Source organism: Tachypleus tridentatus, chromosome 10 (assembly GCF_004210375.1).
Source record: "Tachypleus tridentatus isolate NWPU-2018 chromosome 10, ASM421037v1, whole genome shotgun sequence".
Classification (NCBI taxonomy): domain Eukaryota; kingdom Metazoa; phylum Arthropoda; class Merostomata; order Xiphosura; family Limulidae; genus Tachypleus; species Tachypleus tridentatus.
Window position 1 is genome coordinate 45,030,379 of NC_134834.1, and position 24,847 is coordinate 45,055,225.

Below are 24,847 nucleotides of genomic sequence, written 5' to 3' on the forward strand. Positions count from 1 at the left end.
TGTTTCATTATTTACTCTTATGTTTAAAATAAAATAGGTTTAAAACTACTTTGTAAATAACAATAATGTATATATATAAGGTGAGTGCATGTGCACCACATTATTGCAACTTCTGTAATGTTAGCTAGACATGGCTGAAATGTCAGTATAATAAAAATAGTATTTACAATACTGTGCAAAAGTGTTAAAACAAAGTTAAAAATTAGATTTCAGGGTTTCAAAGAACAATGAAAGGTAAATCACAGATGAAACAAATTTTTATTAATGTCTACATTTAGTACAACAGAAACTCAGTACTTGAGTTCAGCAAGTAGTTAATATTTTGTGTATCCCCTTCTTTTGCTTTAATAACTGCAGACAGTATTTCAGACATTGCTGCAACATATTGAATCAAAGTACCCTTTGGGATTTTCTTCCAAATGTGTGAAATACACTCCAATAAAGTTTTGATTTGTTGTGTTTTTGATCTTTCAAATCGAAGATCTGCTCTGTGGGGACCATTGCATTATTTGAATAATGTTGATAACTTCTTTCTTGGCTAAGTAATTTTTGCATAGGTGGAATGAATGTTTGAGGTCAATGCCTTTTTGGTAGTAGAATCGTTTAGAAATATGTATACCACTTGGTATACCATCATCATTCAGTATCTGATGGTACTTGCCCTGGTCAGTTATTCCATTATATTGCAAATATATCATCTCCTGTTGCCTCAGCAGAAAAATAACCCCAACTCATCACACTGCTTCCCCCATGCTTCATTTTAGGTTATATACCCATACAATATATATATATAAACACACACAAACTATATAATTATACACACATGATTATAAGAGCATGTATGTGTATTTGTGAGTGTTATGAAGAAAGAAGCTAGAAATTTTAAGCTTTGTTCTCATACCAAGTGGATCTTGAGGGTGTGAACTTGGACATTATTATTTACTTTAACCATTTATATCCATGCAGGTGCATGTGCATTTTGTTAATGAAACAAGGTAGTGAAAAACCACATAAAAGAGAAGTGATTCCTGATATTAGAAATAGAAGTTACAGTGAGACATGCTCTTTTTTATTATTATTAGTTTGTAGCCCATCAAAATTGATGAGGTAAGTACTACCACCCCATTGTATATTCTGTAGTATATCAGTCAGATTAACAACTTTTAATATATGGAAAAGCCACTGTGTTTTGGTAACAGTGCATTCCAACAGTGGCTTTTATGCCATGTTGCTTAGCAACAAACTATAACCTAATATTATTGTTAGTCTGTACTGAAAGTATAAAATGAAATGTATGAATAATAAAACCAGAATATTCCTAGCTCTGGTGTTGACTGCTTTTAGTCCAAAATGATTTTCAGTTAAGATTTAAAATAGAATATTTTTCTTCAGCTGAAAATTGTGAAATTTCATCTATATAAACTGTAAAATCTCCTGAATAAATTTCAATTTCAAACATTGTTTTTTCTGTAAAACTTTATATTTTATTTTCTTGATGCTAAATCAATACATGGTTGATCAGTTTAATTAACTATATAATAATTATAAGAAAAATATAAATCTGAATTATCCTTTTTTTTAGAATGATTTTAAATTGTCAAATGTGACAGCATTTGATTATCTTAAATAACTTAAAATACTTAACAGTATACATGTTTTTCTACTTATATTTTTATTGCTCTTAGAATTGTTTCTAACTAATAATTCTGCCACACTTGGCAAACATTCAGCTTGTTACCATATTGAATTACGTAATGCACAATCTACTCGCAGGTGTACTTCAAAAATATTTATTAGTAATTTTTTTATTAATCTATCCTTATCTAACGTAAAACGTTTCTGAATTTTACATCTCAGTTACTTTTCTTATAATAAATAAGTAATGTACATGAAAAACAAAATATAGCACTTTTTTCTGTTGATGAGACTTAACCCCACTCTTTTATATTACATTTGATCTGATTAAGTAATGCACCTAAGAATACAGAGTAATAACACATAAAGAGCAGACAATGTTTTATAACTATTGTAATATTTCTTGGTTTCTAACTATTTGATAAGAACTGTTAAAAATTAAACTAAGCTTGCCAGCATGTTTTTCGTGTGAATAAAGATTGAATTGGAATCAAGATAGACAATTCCTATACTGAAAACAAAGTCACATGATACACCCTTTGACAGATTAAAACTTTGTCTTTCTATTATATTCAAGTATAGTATTAAATTCAGAGAGTGCTACTGACTATTTGTGAAAGAGAGGATGTAACAGGTGAACATGGTATAGGGATTTTCTCGACATCACTGAAACATTTGGATATAACTTATACACAACAAATGCATTTACAATAGTTATGCAAAGGAAGACTTCCATTGTCAAATATCATTACCATTTCACCCTTCTTCAAATACTTTTTGCATAGGATGACATTTGGTCTGATATATCTTTACCAGTCTTTCCTTTGTTATATGCCCTCGGTGCATCTGAAATCTCTCTTTATCTCTGGATGACTGTCTGGCTTGACTTGTGGGTGGTGCACTGTGTTCTTTTCCAATTTGTGTATCATTAGTTAAGTTTTGGGTTTCCTTTCTATAACCTTCTACCATGTATGAGATCTGTTTTGTTGATAGCATTTGAACATCATCTGTGTCCCACAATTTTAGTGCTATTACAGTTTACTATTTACAATTTCATTATTTTATTTTGCAACCTGTTATGTGGACCCCACATAAAAAGGCTTTTTTAAAAATTGATCACTTTTGATGTGGGGATAATTTGGCTATTTGGTAGAAAAATGACCTTTAATATAAGAAAGCAGAGGGTTGTTATAAATGAGGTTTAGTCAAATTGGATTAATGTGAAACATCAGGGCTCAGTATTAAGACTTTTCCTCCTCTTAACTGAAGGAAATGTTAATTAATTAATTAAATTTTCTGATGATATTAAGGTTTTTATGTTGCTGGGTGGAGGATGATTTAGATTATTTTATGAGTTAAGTAAATAAATGTTAGGTGGTTTTTAAATATAGTGAAGATAAGGTAGTGCATGGAGGCTATACTAATTTGAATCATAAGTATCATTTAAGAGTAATGTGGGAGAAACAGATCTTGATGTTCTGGTTGATCAGCCTCTTTAGCTATCCAAGGAGTATGTAATTACTAATGGTAAGGCAAATAGAACTTCTGGCTATATCTACAGATATAATGAATACAAGTATAAAAAGGTTTAATATCATTATATAGGTCACTGGTTATGCCATATTTAAAGTATTTCATTCAGTCTTGGGCTTTGTATTTTAGGAAGGACATTGAACTATTAGAAAGGGTTCAAAGAAATGCTACTAGGTTGATTTCTGGAATGAACAGATTGCCCTACTCTTTTTTTTCTTTAAATAAAAATAGTTGGAAAGGATTCAATTGAGGTTTTTATGATTGTTAAAGGAATTGACAGTGTCAGTAAGTTAATCACGTTTTTTTTTGTAGTTAATGGTGGAAATATAAATTTTGGCAAGGAAGAAAGAGTGATGTTCAGTTAAGACAGTTTTATTTTTTAACAGGTAGTTAGCCTCAGAATGAGTTGCTTTCACGTATGGCATTTGCTGTACATTTAAGGAAGTTTAAGTGAAAGCTAGGTAATTTGAATGATAAGAATGGCTTTGAGTTTTTTTAATGTTAGTTTAGTTCAGATAATGGAATGACCTAGCTGAACCAACAGGTCCATTGTTTTCCTTAAATCATTTGTTATGAAATTGCTTTATTTTTGTGATACAGTACTTACAAGTTATTTAACATAATTTGTTTATGTACTTGTAAGATCATACACACATTTATTTGTGTGTATATTGCCATATACATCTATCACCAATAAATGCCACATATGCTAACTGGTTAAACCATACTGTTTCCAGCTCATATACAGATGACTTTGGTAACCTACTTAGGTTATACCATGCAGATTACATTTTTGTAATTATGGTAATGTGTTGCCATTCAAAAGCCATAAAGTGCAACTTATGCTGCTTTTTGAGCATCATAAAATATATAATCTGGCAAAATTCAGTAAATATTTTTATAAATCATGGTCAGTATTCTTGCTGTTATTACACAATATATTTCATTATACACTTAGAGGAAGCACAAATCCCTCACTGTATGGGAGAAATTATTATATCTTTCAGATGTACAGTGAAGAATCCACTGAGGAGTATACAGTATGCTCCATAAACCTTCTGCTTCTTGGACAGATCATTTAAGTGTGTCTTCCAAAATGATATTTTACCTTGAAAAATCACCCAGTATCTTGAAAAGCAAGGTTCACATAAGTTTTTTCAGTTGAGTTTTCAAACTTCTAATCACCACCTTCTGTTGTACAAACTGTTGATGACCTAGGTGTTAAATTTACTAACACCAGTCAATCAAGCAGTTATGATATCCAGCAGATCTCTCTTATAGTGAAACTGTTTAATAGCTCAGAAAGAGTGCATATACTGTACCCTACAAGACCACTCAATGACTTCTGTAAAGCAAGTGATATAATTTTTTGTCATTTGTCAAGATCTCAAGCAAGCAATCATTATAGGTGTTAATTAAGTTTAATTCCAGCCATATAACTTGGTTCAGTGGTAACAGCTTAGCCAACTTTTGTAGCTGTCTCTTGCCTCTAAATCTAGAGCCTCCTTATTTGACTCATCTGAATATCCAAGTAAGTACTCTCGATTTTTTGTTCTTATCTCTCTCCTTGTGGATTAGCAAAAAAAGTTAGACATGCTAAAATCTAGAGATTGAGTCCCTGTGGTGAACAGAGCAGAAATAGCCCACTGTGTGGATTTGAGGTAAAACTATTGAGTCAATTGCAAGTTTATGGGCTTAAAATACAAAAATTCAGAATTATATTTCAGATGGTGGGTAGAATTTAAGGTAGCCCATTCTGTAGATTTGTGCTAAAATAAACAAAATGAAATTGATGTCAATTTATAGATTGGAGTGGGATTAAAATGTGTTGTTGCTGGTCTCCTCTTTTGATTTCTGGTCAAGCTAGTTCACAAGAAGTTCACAATTAATGTACTGATGCAGCTGATTGACATTATTATTAGGGTGCATATGCATCCTTAAAAGTTCTTGAAATTGAGAATGGAATTTCAAGTGCTTGAAAAGGGTTTTTTTTTTCTTTCAGAAGTACTTGTAAATAATATAATGGCAGAATATATCAATATATCTAACTTTTATGTTTGTTGCACAGTTGAGCTCAATAAATAATCTTTCTTTTTGTTTTAGACTTCATTCACACATTGAACAAATAAATAGGTATTATATAAAATTTCAGTGGAATTGGATTAATATTGATGAAGATTTTAACTGCCATGAGTGTTCAGAAAGACCTTGCAAAGTACTTAAAATTGATCTGATCAATTCAATATGAACCATTTATTATGTGTATTAATGTGGCTCTTGAATGCTTTAACTACTACATTAATGGCCTAACTTGTAAGAACATAAGGCAAGACCCTGTTAAGTTAGAGCCAAATGGCATCTATGCTGCTGGCAAATACCATAGTCAAACCCATTATCAACTATGGTATATTCATTTCTTTACTGTGTTATCGTAAAAGGGGAAAAACTATACATCATATCTATTGGGAGCATATTCAGGAAACAGCCTATTTATCTGTTGTCATTGTGTTTAGTAAGTTCTCATCCCATTGGTTAAGTCAGAATTAACATACAGTTGATAGTATGTATTAATCACTGAACTAAACCATTATAAAGAATAAAAAGTTGAAGTGCATGTCTCCACAACACCTAATGCTTTGAACAACTTAATTAAAGTTAGTCCCCCAATCCTATGGATCTTCTCAGGTGCTCTGAATTGGTCTATCTAGTATTCCACCATGTATCAACCACATGCTGATGAACAACATCTTATGAAGTATTTAAGAATGTACCAGTGATATCTAGTGCTATTTTATGTAAATAAGAGTCTACAATTCACTCTTCTAGTGTATACCTTGTTTAGGCTGATGCTTCCTCTGGGTGGTACATACTGTACAATGTTTATATTGGTGTTGCATATCTTACCTTATAAGCAACTAGAAGTACTACCCTCAAATGTAAGTGCAAGTGAAGTAATGCCTCGGTGACCTCCAGTCTTTCTGTTACATAGAGTTTGGAAAAACTTTTGTTTGAGAGCTGGAGGACCAATAGCTGCATTTAAGACTAGGTGGCTGATAGCAACAGTACAGTGCATCTTCTTGCAGGTGTAATTGTATGGTATTCTCTCGACTGATTTCTGCAAGGAGTGTTAGATAGGTCTGCACTGTAATAGGAAAATTGGCAGAATATATTATGAAATATATCTAAAATTAACTGATTGACTTTGTTTAAGCTATGAAATAAAGACTGGATATGATGTGTGATAAAAATAAGCAATCTTTTAATTTTATCTTGAACACAAAATGAAGTATGCGTACATGTATTGGACACTAGACAAGTCATCTTCTACTGGACTGGAGAATTGATCATTGTTATTCTTACTTTGAAATATCTTTCAATCCACTAATACATTTACTTAACAGGAAATGTCAGTTTTACCCATAGTAATTAACATCCTATTACTTGACTGGTCAATTTCATTTTAATACTAAGAAAACCATAACTTCTAGTTATCTTCTGCTGTATCAGGGAATGACATGGCTATCAATGGCTTTACTGCAAAGCATGCAGTGTTACACTGATATCTCCTTGGGCATTATTTCTAGAAAACATAGCTAGCTAGAATGAAGTCAATACATTTTTGGACTGTTTGTTATGGACAAAGGGCATATATTCAGAACAAACAAAAATTTTCAAAATATCTACATTAAAGTAAGAAGGTATAGAAAACTCATAGCATGCTTGTAAACCACAAGCCTGTTTCAGACTTGTTTGCTCTTGAGCTGACAGCTAAATTTAATTTTGATAAAAATTAACTTAAAATTACTTCTTGACCATGTCACGAGTTTAAACTTTCATCCTTCTAAACTTTTTTTACAGGAAACATGGATGACACAATCCAAATGTACTTCAATTAAACCTCATTAATTATCATTTGAAATGCAGAATAATTTAAAGTAAAATAATAGTAAATAACTATACCTCTAGAAGTGCTGTAACTGGTAGGTGAAATGCTTTTTAAAAAGTAGTGCATAATATGAAATCATTAAACAATTAATAAAAAAGGAACCCTTTTTTATTATTGAAAGCACACATGCACATTAATGAAATACCCTTTATCAAAAGATAAAAAAATATGGCAATCAACTTATGTGACAAAATTAAACCTTTTACATAGATAAATTAAGACTTTTTCAATGATATGCATGTTAATATTATGAGAGAAAATTTCTTTCTTTCATAAAAATAATGAAACAAAACGTATTCAACAATAGCATACAATATAGAAAGTCGCACATATAAGATACAACCATCAATAATGTGGAAAAGGAATAAAACATGAATATGAGCTCCTATGATAAATTTAATTACAAAAATTAACTTTAATACTTGCCATCTTAAACAAATTGCACCAGGACATAGAAGCAAAGTGAGTGAGCCTTTTAAATATGCACACTTTAGTTACAGAATAACTCAATATGCAAAGTAGACTCTCTTTAATCATAAAGTCACTTGCCACACAAATAAAAATATTTTAATATCTAATCTGATAAACCTTTTGAAGTGCCAAAAAACATGCTTATTCCTATCTTCTGCATTTAGTACAAGTATATATACACACACACACACACATTAAACAAGCATAAAATGGCGATAATACACTTTGTAAAATCTAAATATATGTATAGGTGCTACTGTATAGCATGTGCACCATACTCAACATACATTTATGACTGATTGGTTTGGTTCTTGCTGTTTTACTGTATAGTGTTTTTGCATCTAATTTTGTTACATGGCAATCAAACATTTGCAGTTACTTTGAACTATTGTAAGAAATGCCAAAACATTGTTTATTATGGGTTTTTTGAAATTTTATAGGTGCTTCCTGAGGTGTTAATATACTTTATACATATGCAAGCAGTATACACATCTGCATTTTGAGTAGAAAAACTGATAACCAACTTTCAACAGCATTTAATGATAGATTCAGACTTAAGATACTTAAAATTTTGAAATGTTTTTATAGTAGTATTTTATTTAATAACTCTTAAGTTGTTAAAATTATTCCAAGGAAAGACTAAAAATATTCTTTTGTATCTATTTAAAAATCTGTTTACTGTTTTCTATGTTCCTGAATGGGTCAACAGTAAGTTTAGGAACACTTGACAATATGTTTGATTCCTGTCAGTGGACAGATAACCTATTCTATAACTTTTTTCTAAAAGCTATTACCAGTGAATAGCAACAAATTGTGATTGTTTTTTTTTTTCTTCCAAAACTATCTTTACAGGTAAATATAAGATATCTTAAAATATATTACATGGAAGATGATGGAGGAAATCCATGTGTAACACAAGTATGTACAGAAATGAAGATGGCTGTGCAAAAGGTAATCATTATAATAAGTAAGTAGTTAATTTGAATGTGTTAACTTGTATCCTTAAATTAATAATGTTATCTACAATTCTGACTAAGGCATATTTTTATCTCAACTCTGACTTATATGTTTTATGTCATGTTCACATCAATTATTATTAATATGTTCTAAAATGTCACTCCTTCATTCAGTAGCATTTTGTTATTTCCTCAGCACTAAAATAGAATTTTTTAAAACTATTATAAATAACTTAAAAAATTCCATTAATGCTTATAACAGAAAAATCCAATGACAAACAATGAAACTGAGGCTTGATATCTACTTATGACACCAAATGAAATAACCATTAAGGAATTTTGTAAGCCAAAGGTTGATTTTTCTTTTGTTTATAAATAACTCATTAGAAGCATCAGAGAGAGAATTATTCACATTTTTGAAAATCAGAATGAAGTGTTAGGGATTTATTATTTAGGTTTCAAAGTTTTTATGGCTTTACAAAGTAAGAAGATTGGAAGTTCTTACTTTATACTCTGGGTTGTTGGTTTTGTACAGATGCTCCAAAAGCACATAAGAGGAGAAAGAAACTCTAAAATGGGTAATTTGAAGGACACCCACATCACAGACAGAAAGAAAAAAAAAGCTAACAGTTTCTTAAAGTTTCTTTCTTAAATTAAAATGTTAAATTCAGAAAATATTTAAATTATAAACTACTATTTATGCCAGTTTTATTTTAATAATATAGGTTAGTAATAAAGCTTTTTAATTAAATTTTGAACATAATTCAGTAAGAGGTCATGATGTGTACCTTAAGGCTTAACCCTACATTGCACATAGGGTGAGTACATGATAGAATAGCTAGTTTATTTAAATCTGTAATAAGTCAGAGGGAAATTATTTTCCATGTAGACATAACATGCATGTAAAGAATAGCTTTACACTAAAGAATGTATACAAACTATGGTGTACACTGGAAGAACTAAGAGACCAATCTCTGGCCTTGTAATGAAACATACTAAAAACTTAATATAGAGAAGCACCAATAAAACCTTTGAATACATTATGCAAAACCATACAAAGGTCAACAGTTGCCAGATTCAGTGAAATTAAATAAATACATTTAAATGAAGTTAAATAAGTAAACAAAATCATGAGGAAGGACTGCATTAGAAACAGCAAATCCCAACCTTTGATTAATTATATTATAACCATAATTTTTTAAGCTGAAACAAAACACATTAAAATTAAACAAAATATGCTGCATTAAAAAAAAAGGACATAGGATTATAAAATGTATCCTAGCTAGTCTAAGACTGATAGATGGTGTATTCTCACTGCAATATGGGTCATAATTCTATAGTCACCTCCAAAACCTAGGATACATTTTATAATCTTACATTGTAGCTTGTACCCTAGGATCTTTTTTTTAAAAAATGCAGCATATTGTATTTAATTTTAATGTGTTTTGTTTTGGCTTAAGAAAATTATTGTTATAATAATTACATAGCATTAGACCTCTACATCACAGATTCTCCTTTTAGTTTTACCTTTGGTAAAAAAGAAATCTGTAACATAATATATACACATAATTATTAAACAGTTGGTCTGCTGTATAATATTGAATAATGAATGAAGTGAAATGTTCTAACAATATTTGCACACATAAATTAATTTAGTTTACTGTATGGTTATTTAAAAGAACTCAAAAACCACATACATATTAGTTACCACAACTGTGTAAAAAAACATCAAGAATTAGCATTGACATAGAAATGCTATAAAGAAACTTTGTATAAAAATAAACCAATATTGAGTAATAATCTAACCTGGTCTATTTGTAAAGTTAATTGTACCAAGAATTAGGGTGTTAATTCTCTTTGTTTTTGTACCAGTGCATTGTTATCCCCTTTTATTTCTATCTCTGTATAAGTGTATGTAAAGTATACTTATGCAAGCGCATATTTCAGTTTTGACCTATGATAATATGTCCATGATTACTCATTTTAATACTGTTCTAGTGCTATCTCTTAATCTCATGTATCATACAGTAGTGTGTTTTCTTTTGTTCTAAATCATTTTGCAATTAGTAATTGGGCTTTGATAAGATATTCAGTCTTTTGACTTGATAGGTGAAATTTCGTCTAAGTTAAACACATTCAAGCATTTTCAGAGAAAGTCCATGAAACTTAAACAAACTATGTATATGGTGAACTTGGGATATGTTATTTGTGCAACAGTATTTGAATGGTAACAATATTAGATTTTCTATTGTATTCAGATGAACTCATATCATTAACATTTTTGCATTGTAATTTTATTATATTAAATTCTCTTTATTATATTTCCTTTTGATTTGTAACCCTTCTGTAATTTCTAAAACAAATTATTAGGATTTTAAGCCTTGTATGTTTTATCATCATCTTGTGTGTTAGTTGGATATTTTTGGTTTTTATCTACACTCAACTAACTTCACAAACTTTTCAGGTTTCCAAACTTCAGTCATGTAAACTATGGTTATATAGCTAACATATGTTGTGAGCAACCAAAAATGAATATTTTTGTTGCACATTAACTGTATTTTGTATATATGTAAAATAATGTCAGTTACACACACACACATACATGTACAAGCTTTTCTGAAAAAAAATTATAGGTTATTTTTCTCTTGTTTCCATCAAGAAATTGATCATGAAACTGTTTGTTAAAATATGAGGTTTTGGAATATCTAGTGACATGCAGAAATATCACTGCACTTTTTTTTTCTTCTCATACTTAAAACTGTTCTTAATTTCAGGTTATTACACATTTAAAAAACATGTATGGCATCAAGTCACAGAAAATTTATTTGTCCAAGATGAAACACTCATTTAATATATGGGCCCATAAGATGGCTTCAGTAGGTGCACCAAGTTTTAGCTCAGAGATTCTTGAAAGAAAGGGAGAGTTGAATGGTTTCCTCGAGTTGCTAAAGTGGATGTGTATGTTATCAAAGCACACACTACCTGCCATTGGTTTGACCATATTTGAAAAATTATATTCAGCTGGGAGTTCTGAAGAAAGATCTCAGTTTGTCAACATGTGTACTGATCTCCAACGTGAGTTTCAGGAACTTCTTGGGGATGAAGGTATATTTCTCTATCCCACACATCCAGAGCCAGCACCATTTCATCACCAATCTATATTTAAACCATATTCTATCGGCTACACAGCAATATTTAATGTTCTTGGGTTACCTGTAACTCAGTGTCCTCTAGGACTGAGTAAAAATGGTCTACCTTTGGGTATCCAAGTGGTTGCTGGAAAAAATAGTGACCATCTAACACTTGCTTTGGCTGTGGTGTTAGAGAAGATATTTGGAGGTTGGGTTTGTCCAAGTCCTACACTATAGGTTTTATATGTTGCCATTTAATCCAAAGTTGCATGATTTTCCTTAGGCTTTAAGATATGAAGTATTTCTAAATATACCAAAGGCTATTACAGCCTTGAGTATAACTAACTATTAGAAATATTTTCTTCATGAATTTATGACACACAGCTTTGTTTTTTCCTAAAAATATGAAAAAAAGAAAACTTTTTTTTTTACAAATATATTAAGAAAAGTGAAGTAATTAAATGGCTTAAAATTAACTGGTTTTTCCGTATCAAAATTTCTTTAATAATGTAGATTCTTAATGCAGCATGGATGGGTCTCATTTTGCTTATGTATTTCTTATATTTGTAATATAAACTGATGCATTTAAATTTGTGAAGCTATTTTTGTACTTTTGTTTATAAAATACTTTACAATGAATCAATTTTATGATATGTGTTTCATTTACTAAATAAGATTGTAGTTTTAAAACTTGAAATAATTTGATTCTGTTTTAAGTTTTGATTAGTGAAATTTGTACTGTACATCAGGTTTCATGCTGAAATTTTCAAATTCTCAATTTTATATTTATCACATACTTTAAAGCATACTTTATGTAGTAATCTGATTTTCACTATGTTTTATACATTTTTACATACATATAAAGTTGGAGTTTGTTTATATAATTGCTCTGCCAAGTAAAAATAAGGTGCAAACTATAAGGAGATGCTATTTTTATGCTTTTTCTCTTCTTAGGTATAAAAATTAACATTACTGCTGTGTATTCTTTAAAAGTATGTGTGTGTGTAAGTATAGATAGATATAGGGTGAGTTTTTTATTGTAATAGGAGAGGACATTTCTGTTTATCTAATAATCATAAACCTAGACATCCTGGTGTTATTAAACTCAAGTACTATGTGACCATTATTAGACCTGGGATGCCAATTTCAGGAAATAGATCTACTTACCCTCAGTGAATTGGTTGTTAGTAACCTGTTATAATTTTATTTTTATAATTCTGTTTTATTAGGAAAACTACCTTCTCAAAACTATTTACATATAATTAATAGGAATTTTTTATGTGAGATACTGTGGGCCTAAATATTTTTCTTTTACCTTTGAGGCTTGTGAACACTTATTAAGTCTGATATACAGAATATCTGTACCACCACTAAGATTTATCCTCTCTTCCTACAATGTAGTTATATAATAATTTGTATTTTAACTGAGACTTTTTGTTTTTAGTTGTATTTGTATGAATATTGTATTAAGAGATCATTAAATTATAAGGACATGTTGTTTATGCTTTTCTTGTTTTTTTACATTTTAAACTTAATACAGCTGTTGTGTGATGTTGTGCATGTATCTGTAGTTTATTTTCTGGCTTTTTGTTTGTTTATTGTGCTATGTGATGGTTTTTGTTTTTAAACTAATTGTTTAATATTTATATCCACACATCTTTAAGCATAAAGCATATGCAATTATACATCTGTAAGGAGTCTTGTGTAGAAACCACAAAGGAGTGATATAATGTTATTCTAGTTTTTGAACATGTACAACAGCTTATATTTGCTGTCATTACTAATCTAATGGTAGATGTATTCATCATTATTTTTTACATTTTACCAGGAATGTGGTGCTCACTAATAGTATATTTTCTTTATTTCCGATAAAGTACCTCACTTCTGATCACATAAATAACTACTTTATCAGCATATCGTTTTTACATGCCACAAGCTTTCCACTCCCACACACCCATTGATTCACATAGAGTAACTGATTCTCTCATACAAATTACCAAACTGTCATGTACCAATGGTACTGTCATCTGCCCATGTGACTCCTTCTCTGCTATTCTACCTATCTATCACTTCTAAGTTGGCAGTGCTCCTATTCAGACAGAACTTAATACTTTATTACAGATCATTTTGAATATGAAGTCTGAATTATAAGTTACTACTTAGGAAGTCATATATCTTCTATCAGTACATTTATGCTGACTTCAGAGACAGTTTTCAACATGGAAAATATCAGCTTTACTTCATTTGGAAATTGATATTCCAATGAGCTGGCCTTTGTCAGGTTTCAACCAAATTTGGGGCCCACATATTTTGAAATATGGTTCACTAGCTTTGGAAAGATAAGTCATTATACTGTTATGGTTTTTGAATATTTATACTGTTAATATTATTATTTGTAATTATTTCGGTTCAGTAACATAATTTTAGTTAGATTGGTTAATACCCATAGTTAAGTTCAGGTTTGTTATTAGAGTTTTGTTGTATCCTTTGTCCTATAACATTATATTAGGGATAACAGGGGTCTTCGTTATTTTAGGATTACCTGTAATTCATGTTATTGGTATATCATGAATTAGGTTAACTTTATTGTTTTTTTCTACAACACATTACATCTCATACATATGTTATTATCAATAAACACTTGCTTAATTTTATAATGTAATGTCTGTTTTGCTTTTGTTATTATTTATCTTTTATACTTTTTTATATTAACTTTATATGTACCCTGTCTCTTTTTTTATAATTTATACTTATTACAGTTAATTTAATTTGTGAGGACCCCTGTTGGCCAGGGTTTGTTCTGCCTTCTCCAAATGTTACTTGCCTTCTTCCTACAACTGCCAAGCCTAGTTTTCTTCCACATGACTATGGCTTGCCTTCGTAGGCCTATATTGTGGAATCTACTAGGCCTATATCAGCCTCTTTTATACATATTTCACAGTATACTTTCCTCCTCCTCTAAACATTGTGTTTCATGATGAGCAGTTTTGTCTCTTTTGGTAGAGGGTACTTCACAGGCTTTGGTTCAATTTACCTTAGCTCAACAGATTTTTTCTTGATTTAACATACTTAGCATCTGTGTGTGTGTGTGTGTGGCAGTCTCTGTTAATCCTGTTCATTTTATCCCTTACCTATTTCTCCAGCTTTGTCTTACGCTACGAACTCTCCTATAGGAAATGTTTATCTCACATCTCTTTTCTTAGGCTTTCCACCCATATCTAGGGTTTTTTGTGGGAACCTCTTTCTCCTCCCTTCCATGTTGGGGAATTTGCTATCTTCGGTTCTTTCTCTCTACATGTGGCTTCTTTGCTTTTGAGATCTTCTGATGTGGAGCACTGTTTTGATGCATTTGTTTACCATCCACTTCTAATAGGGACTTACATTTGGCTCTTTTTCTCCAATGGTTCAGTTTTGGGAGCTAATTCTTTGCATTTAGCACTATATGGGGTATCTCTAATGCTCTTTTGTTGCATCCTGAATTGTTGCTATCGGTACTTTATTCATATTCCTTGTCCAGCATTTCAAGTTCTAACTCTGGTTTTCTCCATTTGTTGTGAATGATTAATCTGACTGAAGCTTTGAATCAGTCCTTCTCAGCTCAATTACTTCTTGGTTCTTCCTCATTTTAATATGTAGTCTTTAACTGGAATTAGGTTGGCAATTTCTGCAGGATTGGCAATGCCCATAATATGCATTCTTATTTTTTATTTCTTGAAATGCTCTCTTAGCTTTTTTTACCATTTGATTTGGTACCAGTTTCGTGTCTTGTCCTTTGGAAGTTTTTCAGTTCAACATGTCTTTGGTCAGATGGTCTTTGTTTTACCTGAATTCTTCATTCTGAGGGATTTTACTAACCCCACTACTTGACCATAGGGTTTTGGTAAGCTCCTTCTCAAATGAGGTGGTTGTGATGTACTTACCTGCTTCTTACACAAGCAGCTTGGATGACTGGATTTTCAAATTGGATAAGTTTTCCTGTTACCTACCTAACTATCTTGGGTATTTGTGGAGTGTCTTTTTAATCACCCACCTCTGCTGGAAATATCCATTTTCCTCCTTGAATGCATTTGATGGAGCTGTATGCTACCCACGCCATTACAATTCACTGTTTTACAGCTAGTGAGGTTCTAATGCATTGGAGGAAGTTGGGAAGCACTTCTCTGTGTCTAGCACAGTTGTGATTTTTTTAGGGGATACTGCATGACCCATGGTCTCTTGCTAGGGTTCCTTTGGATTCTCCTCTTAACTTTCCTTCTTCCCTCTTCAACTTTATATGCATTGGTGATTAAATATGCCTCCATGTCATCAGGTTTACCAATTCCTTCTTTTATCCAATGCTCATCTCCAAAGTTGGGAGTGTGTGGGTTGATCAGTAGGGGGGCTTCATCCAATGTCTATGGATGAAAGGTCTTACCATGTTAACACCCTGGTAGTCTAACATGCCTTAGTTCACATTATTCCTTCTGTCCAGATTTCACTAATTTCATTCTGTCTATTCAACGGTGGTGGCTTATATGTCTTGCCAAAGGGGCACCCATTCTTGTTCCCTTTGTGGTTGACAATGAATTTCTCATTTCAAATTGACCCACTAGGCCTTTTGTGTTCCAGCTGCAGATTGCCTTTCCAATCCCAACACACTTACACTTTCTCACAAGAAGTGGTCCCTCAGTCCTCTTTATCTTCAGTGGCTCTGCCTCCTGTGGTGTACTCCTTCACTAAAAATGTTTGCCTCCTTTTCTGGTTCTAAGTCACCTTTTGTGTTTCTGGTCTTCAGTTCATCTGCTCACCCCAGCTGTTGATACAAGATCAGATGCAGTTTATAACTTCAGTTTTTCTTAATCTGTCAGTCTTCTTCCCAAGGTGATTTTGATCATCCATATTACTCCAGGTCAAATCTTTTTAACTGTTCCCATCTGGCCAGCATAGATCTGGTTTTCTTGGCTGTTTTTTTTATTTGGGTTGATTTTACAACATTTTTGGGGCTCCTGTGGAATGTCCATTTTGTTATTTTATTTCTTGCTATCTCCCACCTTTATTCTTGTTCAGATTCTTTCATTGCTTTAAAAGTTTTTTTTCTGTTGACTAATTTTCACACATTTTATTCCCTTGCACAGAGGAATGCCTCTGTTCTTGAGTTTTTCCTTTCCCCATTGTCATTTGATTGACTTTTTGTTCCTTCTGTAATCAATTCCTGTTGTCTTCACCTTAACCCTGTTGTTTGTTGGAGATACTTTGTTGAGCAATAGGACTACATCTCATACATTCATCTTCAATTATCTTTGGGTAGCTACTTCTTATTCATCAGGGTACTGTCCTTTATCTGTTATCATCCTTCACTCTTTGATGAGACTGTAACTGTGTGTTCTTTCTTTTTATACATATTATTTTTAAGGGGTCTGTCCCATGTTTTGACAAGGTTTCCATACTGTGATGAGTGGTTCCTATCTAGGTATACTTAGTCACTTATAACTGTACTAAAACCCATACTGTAAGGCCATGTTAATTCCACTTTCATAATTTCCAAGGTCACAAAATGTTCACTGTTCATTACAACCACATAAACTAGAGATGGGGGTATTCCACAAGATTGTTTGTAGGTTATTTATTGTGATGTCTTTATTTCATAAATATGCATATTCTGTACTGTACTAATTCATAGACTTCATATGTAAAGTAGAAGGGGTTTGCCTTTCCTTAAATTAAATAAATAGTGTTTGGTCTGCTTTTCAAAATAGGGTTTCCTCATCACCTATTGCATTGTCTTTTATGTGAACATTCTTCAAGACATTGATTCCCATTTATTCCAATGAAATAAGAGAGTCCTTATCACTTTTGAATTCCAAACTGCTGGGGTGGTGGATCATAGTGGTGTAGCTGATGAGATGTCCTCAAAATTGATGATCCCTCTCTGAACAGGTTTATGTCAGCTTTTGAGTGCAGCATCATAATTATTGGGATCCATCATCCTACCTCTACCTGGATGTCACTTCCTGATGGTTAGGTTTTAAGTTGTAGTTGATTTACCATTGGTATGATCCTTGTCCTTCCCCCACATGGATGTTGATTTGTAGCAGTTGAGTTTTGGATGCAGTTGACTTGCTTTTTATGTACTGTCATGCTCTAGCCACTCTAGATCTTGGGGCACATTCCTTATTTTACTCACATTCTGTTCATCAGGGAAATGATGAATTACATTCTAGTTTGGATCGCTGTCCAACTTATTTCTCTCCTACTGGGATGTGCTCCTTACAATTTTCCACCCTCATCTGTCACATCTTTTCTACATCCTTTGAATGGTACATAAGTGGTGCAGTCTCTGACATATAATCTTCTTATTAGAAGACCTGTTTGTTAGGGTTTCTTTTAGATGCTTTTACTTTCTCCCTTGCACCTGTACTTTCACCTATTCAGCATGGAATTCTACCTATGTAAGTGAGAAGAAGTAATCCACTTTATCAGAAGTTATAATTTTCTTACACAGAAAATTTCCAACAGGTACTTACTTGTATTCACACTTCCCACCTTTCTTTTCCCACCATCAACCAGTGCTTATGCTTCTACCTAAACACAAGGTGATAGTTAGCTAAAATAGCATAGAGGAAGTCACACTATTGATGGAGACTTTTTTCATGATTTGTGTGCAAGAATAAGCTAACCCACATGAATCAAGGGGTGAGTGTGAGTGAAAGACTTGTGGTATAAAAAACATTTTTTCAAATAGAAGAAAGTAATGAATGAGAATAGCTAGGTATGCAAGTGGAAGTAAGTACATATTGAAAATACATTTTCAATGTAAGAAAATTATAACTTCTACATGAAGAAAGAACTTTCATTAAATCTTATATTTTGTAAATGGAAAAGCATTTAAAATTAGAATAACAGCTGTCTGTAACAAAATAGGTGTCCCCACAGATATTATTAACATGAAGTGATTTAAACTAAAGTTGTTGAGTGTTCAAGTATTTGTTGAAAGTTTATGTTTATCACTGATGATATTGTTTACATTGCTGAAAAAGTTCAAATGTTCAATATCATCAAATTTTTGTGTACTCAGCAGTTTCTCACAAAGTTCTGTGTTAACAGTGAATAAGAAAAGGATTTTTCTAGGTTTTATGAGACTCGCTGCTCAAATAAAATATATTATCGTTTCATGAGGGGGGGGGTAATTGGTTTGTAACAAAATATCATAGAATATCATGATTTTTGTTCTTCTCATGTCTTCTAAAATTTCATAAAATCCTAAGATTTTGAGCTGTCAGTAGAAGTTGGATAAACTTTTTCTATTACTTTATACTTTTAAGTTTCATTTTAGAAATTTCATCTCTTTTAAAAGTGTAAACCCTGTTTAAGAGAAGACTTGATAAGGCATTTTGTTTTAAAGTTTCACATATTTTCTAATAATTCTGATTTATTTTGATACTGTTCTCAAACTTTGAAATGTCTTAACTAGAATGAAAAGTTATTGGACTTAATGCTACATAATTTTGTGCATAAAATATCTATTGAATGTTGTGTTTCTTCTGTTTGTTGCAATTTTTTTGTGATAAGTTTAACATGTTAATATTAGTTTAGCTGTTTGCCACAAAAAATTTCATTACCTGTACAGTAAAATCTTGCAAGCTAACTAAGTATTTATTAGATATAAGAAAAAATGTTACCACCAAGAAAACTTGTTAAAATAATTTACTAAATAATGCAAGTAACTAAAACAACTTATGTTATCAAAATTCCTTGCCACTTGTATAATATTCAATATCAAAAAATTACAATTTTTAGAAACAGTGATTATTTTACACACAATTCTAAAAGTAAGACAGTTTCCAGCTTCAAAATTATGATAAAATACAACTAACGTACTCTACGAGGTTAAAAATCAGTAAAATCCGAATGCGACTGAAGAACAGTCTCATACACTCTACCTATTTTGATGTGCATCAATGCATCATCCTCGTGAATATATGTTTTACAAAAATAACCCTTATTTATACAATTACCACGTGTTCAATTATCATATTAAAGCCTTTCACACCATCTACTGACATTTCCATCAGGACCATCATCCTTATTTAACAATTTAAATTTACTTTTTTACATTTAATTATCTCACATGTTCATACTATTTAAATTTCCCAGTTATGCTAAAATACGTTTTTTCTCATTGAACTGTGTGTTAGGTTTCACTAATATGTTCTGCCAAAGATGAAATAGTAATATTATTATTTTTAACATTTCTTTTGGGTTCATTCATTCTGAATTTTAAATTTCTGTTAGATTGTTCTGTGTAAGCTATTTGACAATTACATTATATATCAGAGTTTTCCAGTAAATCAATCATTAAGAATTTGGTTAACTTTGTTTATTGGTATGTATATTTGAATTTAAAAAAAAGAAATTTTCATTATTTGACAAGACAAGCCTGGTGTAAATGATAGTACCAAACATAGTTTTTACAGTCTCAGCAAATGCTTTTAACTTAATATTTTTTGTATGTTTTTTAGTTTATTAAAAACTCTGTCAACAACATCAGAATTGAAACCTCTTTTTATAGTTATGTGCTTAATAATAACTCATTTGTGAAAACATCCTATTTGCAACATAATTTCAGTATTCTATCCACACAAGATTAAAAAAACAGTGTTTTTTTTATTTAGTGTGACAATATTTTTTAATGTGGCAGAATGATTACAGAAAAAGGTTGAAGATAAATAAATGGTAGTTTCCAATTTATTCATATTTTTTACTCACTGAAACATCCAAAAAAGGAAAACAACTATTTATCTCAATTTCATAATTAAATCTTAATTAAATCAGTACTGTTAAGGTAATTAGCAAAATTAACAAGTTTACACTTAAAAATTATTTTTAACATTGAACATTATACAAGTGTCAAAGAATTTTAAAATGTATCTAGCAATGGGATATGTGACAAAGTGTTTTGCAACACCAAGATTTAAATTAGAAAAATGCCTTCAACAATTATAATTTTTTAATGAGATATGAATGAAATAAGATAATGCCAAAATTCATAAAACCGAGTAACAATATCAAAAATAAGAAAGTGGAATATCTACTTTAGAAGACTAAAGATACTGAATACTGTGGTTTGGCGGAAAAAAGTTTTGTAGCTGAGAAAGAAAATGGAATATACTTATTGCATTTAGCTATGTCTAAAAGCTACTCGAGGGCTATCTGAGCCAGTCGTCCCTAATTTAGCAGCGTAAGAGTAGAGGGAAGGCAACTAGTCATCACCACAACTTTTGGGCTACTCTTTTTATCAACGAATATTATAACACCCCCACAGCTGAAAGCACAACATATTTGGTGTGACAGGTATTCAAACCTGCAAACCTTATGGTAAAACTGTCTCTAGTAAGTACTGAAACCTGATTTCAGTTTCTTAAAAATATGCAGACATTTTGGATAGTTAACAGATTTACCGTTATACAGTTATAATACCTATGCTTATTTCTGTATAGTTTTCTTTTTTTTTGCCTGTGACATATATTGTTGGTATTGTATTGTGCAAGTTCCGCCTGTTCTCTGAATTTATAGAAAGTTCTTGAAAGTAATAATCAACAGTGTACTACATGTGTGTGTAATATTAGTGATTGACACCATTGTTGCCAAGTGGACTTTGAATATTCTAGTCTCAAGTGATTGGTATATTAAAACCAACGTGCCAAAAGACACGTATTATTACTATTATTGGATAGCTACGGTCAGTGTGCTGTAGGCTTAGGAAGCTATTAATGTGATTAACAACTTTTAGTAAGAAAAAATGGAACTTGACCAGTAACGTTCCTAGATTTTGAACATTACAAACCTTTCAACTTCAGTGAATTACTTCAGATTGTAGTATTTCTATGAGGACATTAAATATAACTGCCAGGAAAAGTCAGCAGTGTGAGGCCAATCAAACTAGCTATAGTAAGCAAGATGTGACAATATCAACTCAGAACTAATTTGCTCGTCACAGACTTAGGTCATTGATAAAACATTCAGTTCTAGATCAGATATAAGAATCAGTATTGTATGCAAGTTTGCAAAACCTCTTGTATATAAACCATCATTTGTAATTAGTATTAGTAATAATTGTTGTCATAAATTGTATTATGTTTTTGTTTGTATATTAAAATATATTTGTGTTAAAAAGAAATTTGTGTGTATTAATCTTCTTGACAAATACTATATATGATAAAAATAGGCAAATGGCCACACAACCCATATGAGTGGAGGTCTCGCAAAATACCATACTTCCACGTAGTATCATAAGCTTTCTTAAAATAAGCAAAAGATGTTGTTTCTTGAGAAAGGCTTTCTTGATTGACGTTTCGAGTCGAATCAGGTGGTCCATAGTAGAGCGCTGTTGTCGAAAACCCACACTAAGTGGATGAGAGGATGTTGTTTGATTTGAGAAACCAAACAAAATGAGTATTAACACTCCTCTCTAAGATCTTACAGAAACAGCTCATCAAAGTAATTGAATGGTAGTTTGAAGGAGTCTTGGGATCTTTCCTGAGCTTGGAAAAAGGGAGGACAATAGCCTGTTGTCAAGTATCAGGAAGAACAGTCTCCTGCCAGATCCAGTTAAAAAACAACCAGTAGAGAAGCAGGATAGAAATGGTGCATAATTTTATAGTAAATATCATCAGGTCTGACTGACGTACTGTCAGACTGATGAAGAGCAAGTTCAAGTTCTACCAATGTAGAAGGGCAATTATAGTCATAAAGACAAGGCAGGAGACAATCTTTATGTCTGAGCTTTGATGATTAAAAAGATGAGGGATGAAGCAGAAGCACTAGATGCATGAGAAAAGCTATCAATGAGAGTACTGACAATGCTCTAGGCATCAGCAACTTCCTAGCCATCCGAGACCTAGATCAAAAGAGGGCAGAGGTATACTGTCAAACCTCCAAGAAAAGTAAGAGGAAAGTGAAAAGGAGTAGATAGATCAATAGCAGTAAAAGCCTGAAAAGGTACATGAAAATAAGGATAAGAACCAGTATTGAAGAAATAAAGGTTGTGATACAAGAGCATATGTTCTATGGAACAACCCCTCCCATCAATATCGGCACCACCCCAGAGGGGATTATGTCCATTAAAATCCCCCAGGATTAGAAAGAGAGATGGAAACTCTTTAATGAGAATGTCAAGGTCTGACTGATCATAGGTCTCTTCAGGAGACAGGTAGAGAGAACAAATAGTGATGGTACAACTCATGGATGGCTATGGCCTTTATGGGTTCATTGAGTGGTAAAGATAGGGCTGGCATATGCTGATTGATTAGCAGTGCCACCTCTCCATTCACTTGTCTATCGTACAACCTATCATTTCTGTATAAAGAAAACTGCTGAAAGGGGACTGCATCTACAGGTTTCAGAAACGTTTCCTGTAAGGAGACAGGATGATATGAATCAATCAAATCCTTAATGTAATCTATATTCAAACAAAAACCCTGTAGTTTCACTGTATCAAAGTGGTTATTTTTATTTAGGTGGAGGAGAATGGGGCAGGAAGCCATTCTGTTTTTGACCACATTTTTTTCTTTATTGGATGGAAGTCTATCAATCTCCATGGATCCTACCCTGGGTTGAGTAAGCAGGTCTCTGTCTGTGGACAAAGATTCAGCAACTGAAGGCATGAATGAATAATAGTTTTGCATCTCGAGGCTGGAGAAGAAGATAGACCCCGAGGAAATGCCCAACTCAAATCCAAAGGAAGTGGACCCGGGCAGCCACTGGAAGGAGTGGCAGGTGCAGAGAGAGCAGTAGATGTAGACTCGTGAAATCTTTTAACCATGGAGGGCAAAAGACTCTTCAGATGTTTTACAAATGACTATGTTGGAAAGATCTGTCTGCACTCCCACTGTGGCAGTGAAATGGAGTGCATCACCATGTGTCCAAGATAAAGGGAGAACAATAACTTCCGAGCTTTGGGTAGGAGATATTGTTCATAGTCTTCAAGCATTGCACCTCTTTCTCTTCTACCTACTTAGGACAGGAACTAGAGTAAGAGGGGTGATGAATCACTACAGTTAACACAGTGTGGTTCCAGTTTTGCACTTGTAGCCATCGTGATCTTTGTCACCACAACGAGCACATTAAAGAACCATAACATGATATCTTCAAGCAACCAAACCACTGACACTGGAAACATCTGAGAGAATTGGGAACATATGGCTGCACCTGCCTTGATTGTGGTGGGTGGACATGGAGATGCAAACATCAAAATCAAAACATTAGTAGGCATCACAATTCTGTTTTTGTGAGTGAAGATTCGGCATACCGCAGAAACACCTTGGATAGAAAAACCAACAAGGATTTCCAACTCAGGAATATTCTTCAAGACCCTCTGAACCATTACTCCTCTTGAAGAATTCAGTGTAGCATGGGAAATAACTTAGATGAGTATATTACCAATACTCTTCAAACTCAGGAGGAGTGTGGTGTGTTGTGGTAAAGATGTTTCTACCAAGATGTCTCCTGAGTGCAGCTTCCTTACTGACAGAGGGGAGCCAGCAAGCTCCTCTAATCCCTTTTGAATGAAAAAGGGGGAACATCTGTCATAAAGATTTCTCAGACAATGAATGCAGAATGAGAAATTGAGGTGTTTAGTCTGACTTTGTTGGTGACTATATAATGGAGTTGTCCATACATGGTCATTTTCTGATAATCTGTTTTTCTATTTTTATTTTTTTTGTTCGTGAATGGGGGTATCTATAATAAAATACAAACATTTCAGTGCCCACTGTCCCCACCCATCATGTAGCTCTATGAAGAGATGCACTGCAATGTCAGACAAGAACATTGCAGCAATACCATGGTTTTGTGAGCTCTATACCGAAACACCAGCATCAGACACAATGTCCACAACACCTGTTGAGAACGTCCAACACTTGTACTTGGTTTACCCTAGCCTATATGGACCAGCTAATTTACCCTGGAGGGGGGGACTGCCCATCTACAATAATTCAAGACCAGTGGTGTGTTAGGGTTGGACCCTCGACCACCAGTATCTGTATCTGTTCCTCTTCATGGTTTGTCACACACAGCAAACACTGAGAGGGTCAAATCCCAAAGGAAGTCAACTGAAATTACAGAATATTTTCTGGAAGGTTCCCTCACCATGTACACAAATTCACCTTGAAGGAGAAGGTATTGATAATGTAGTAATA

General features: G+C 32.5%; 1 protein-coding gene across 8 annotated transcripts in view; it reads left to right on the top strand.

Moving 5' to 3' along the window:
• LOC143229178 (fatty-acid amide hydrolase 2-like) overlaps nucleotides 1–24,847 on the top strand; it is an 80,617-nt gene that overhangs the window by 47,953 nt on the left and 7,817 nt on the right. For 5 of the 8 annotated variants that reach the window (XM_076461100.1, XM_076461099.1, XM_076461104.1 and 2 more), the window contains 2 exons: nucleotides 8,438–8,536; nucleotides 11,316–24,498. In XM_076461100.1, coding sequence (XP_076317215.1) covers nucleotides 8,438–8,536; nucleotides 11,316–11,909 — 693 coding nt within the window. In that variant the 3' untranslated portion in view covers nucleotides 11,910–24,498. Of the gene's footprint in view, nucleotides 1–8,437; nucleotides 8,553–11,315; nucleotides 24,499–24,847 lie in introns of those variants that run through there. The other 3 variants (XM_076461106.1, XM_076461107.1, XM_076461105.1) reach the window with 2 other exon arrangements.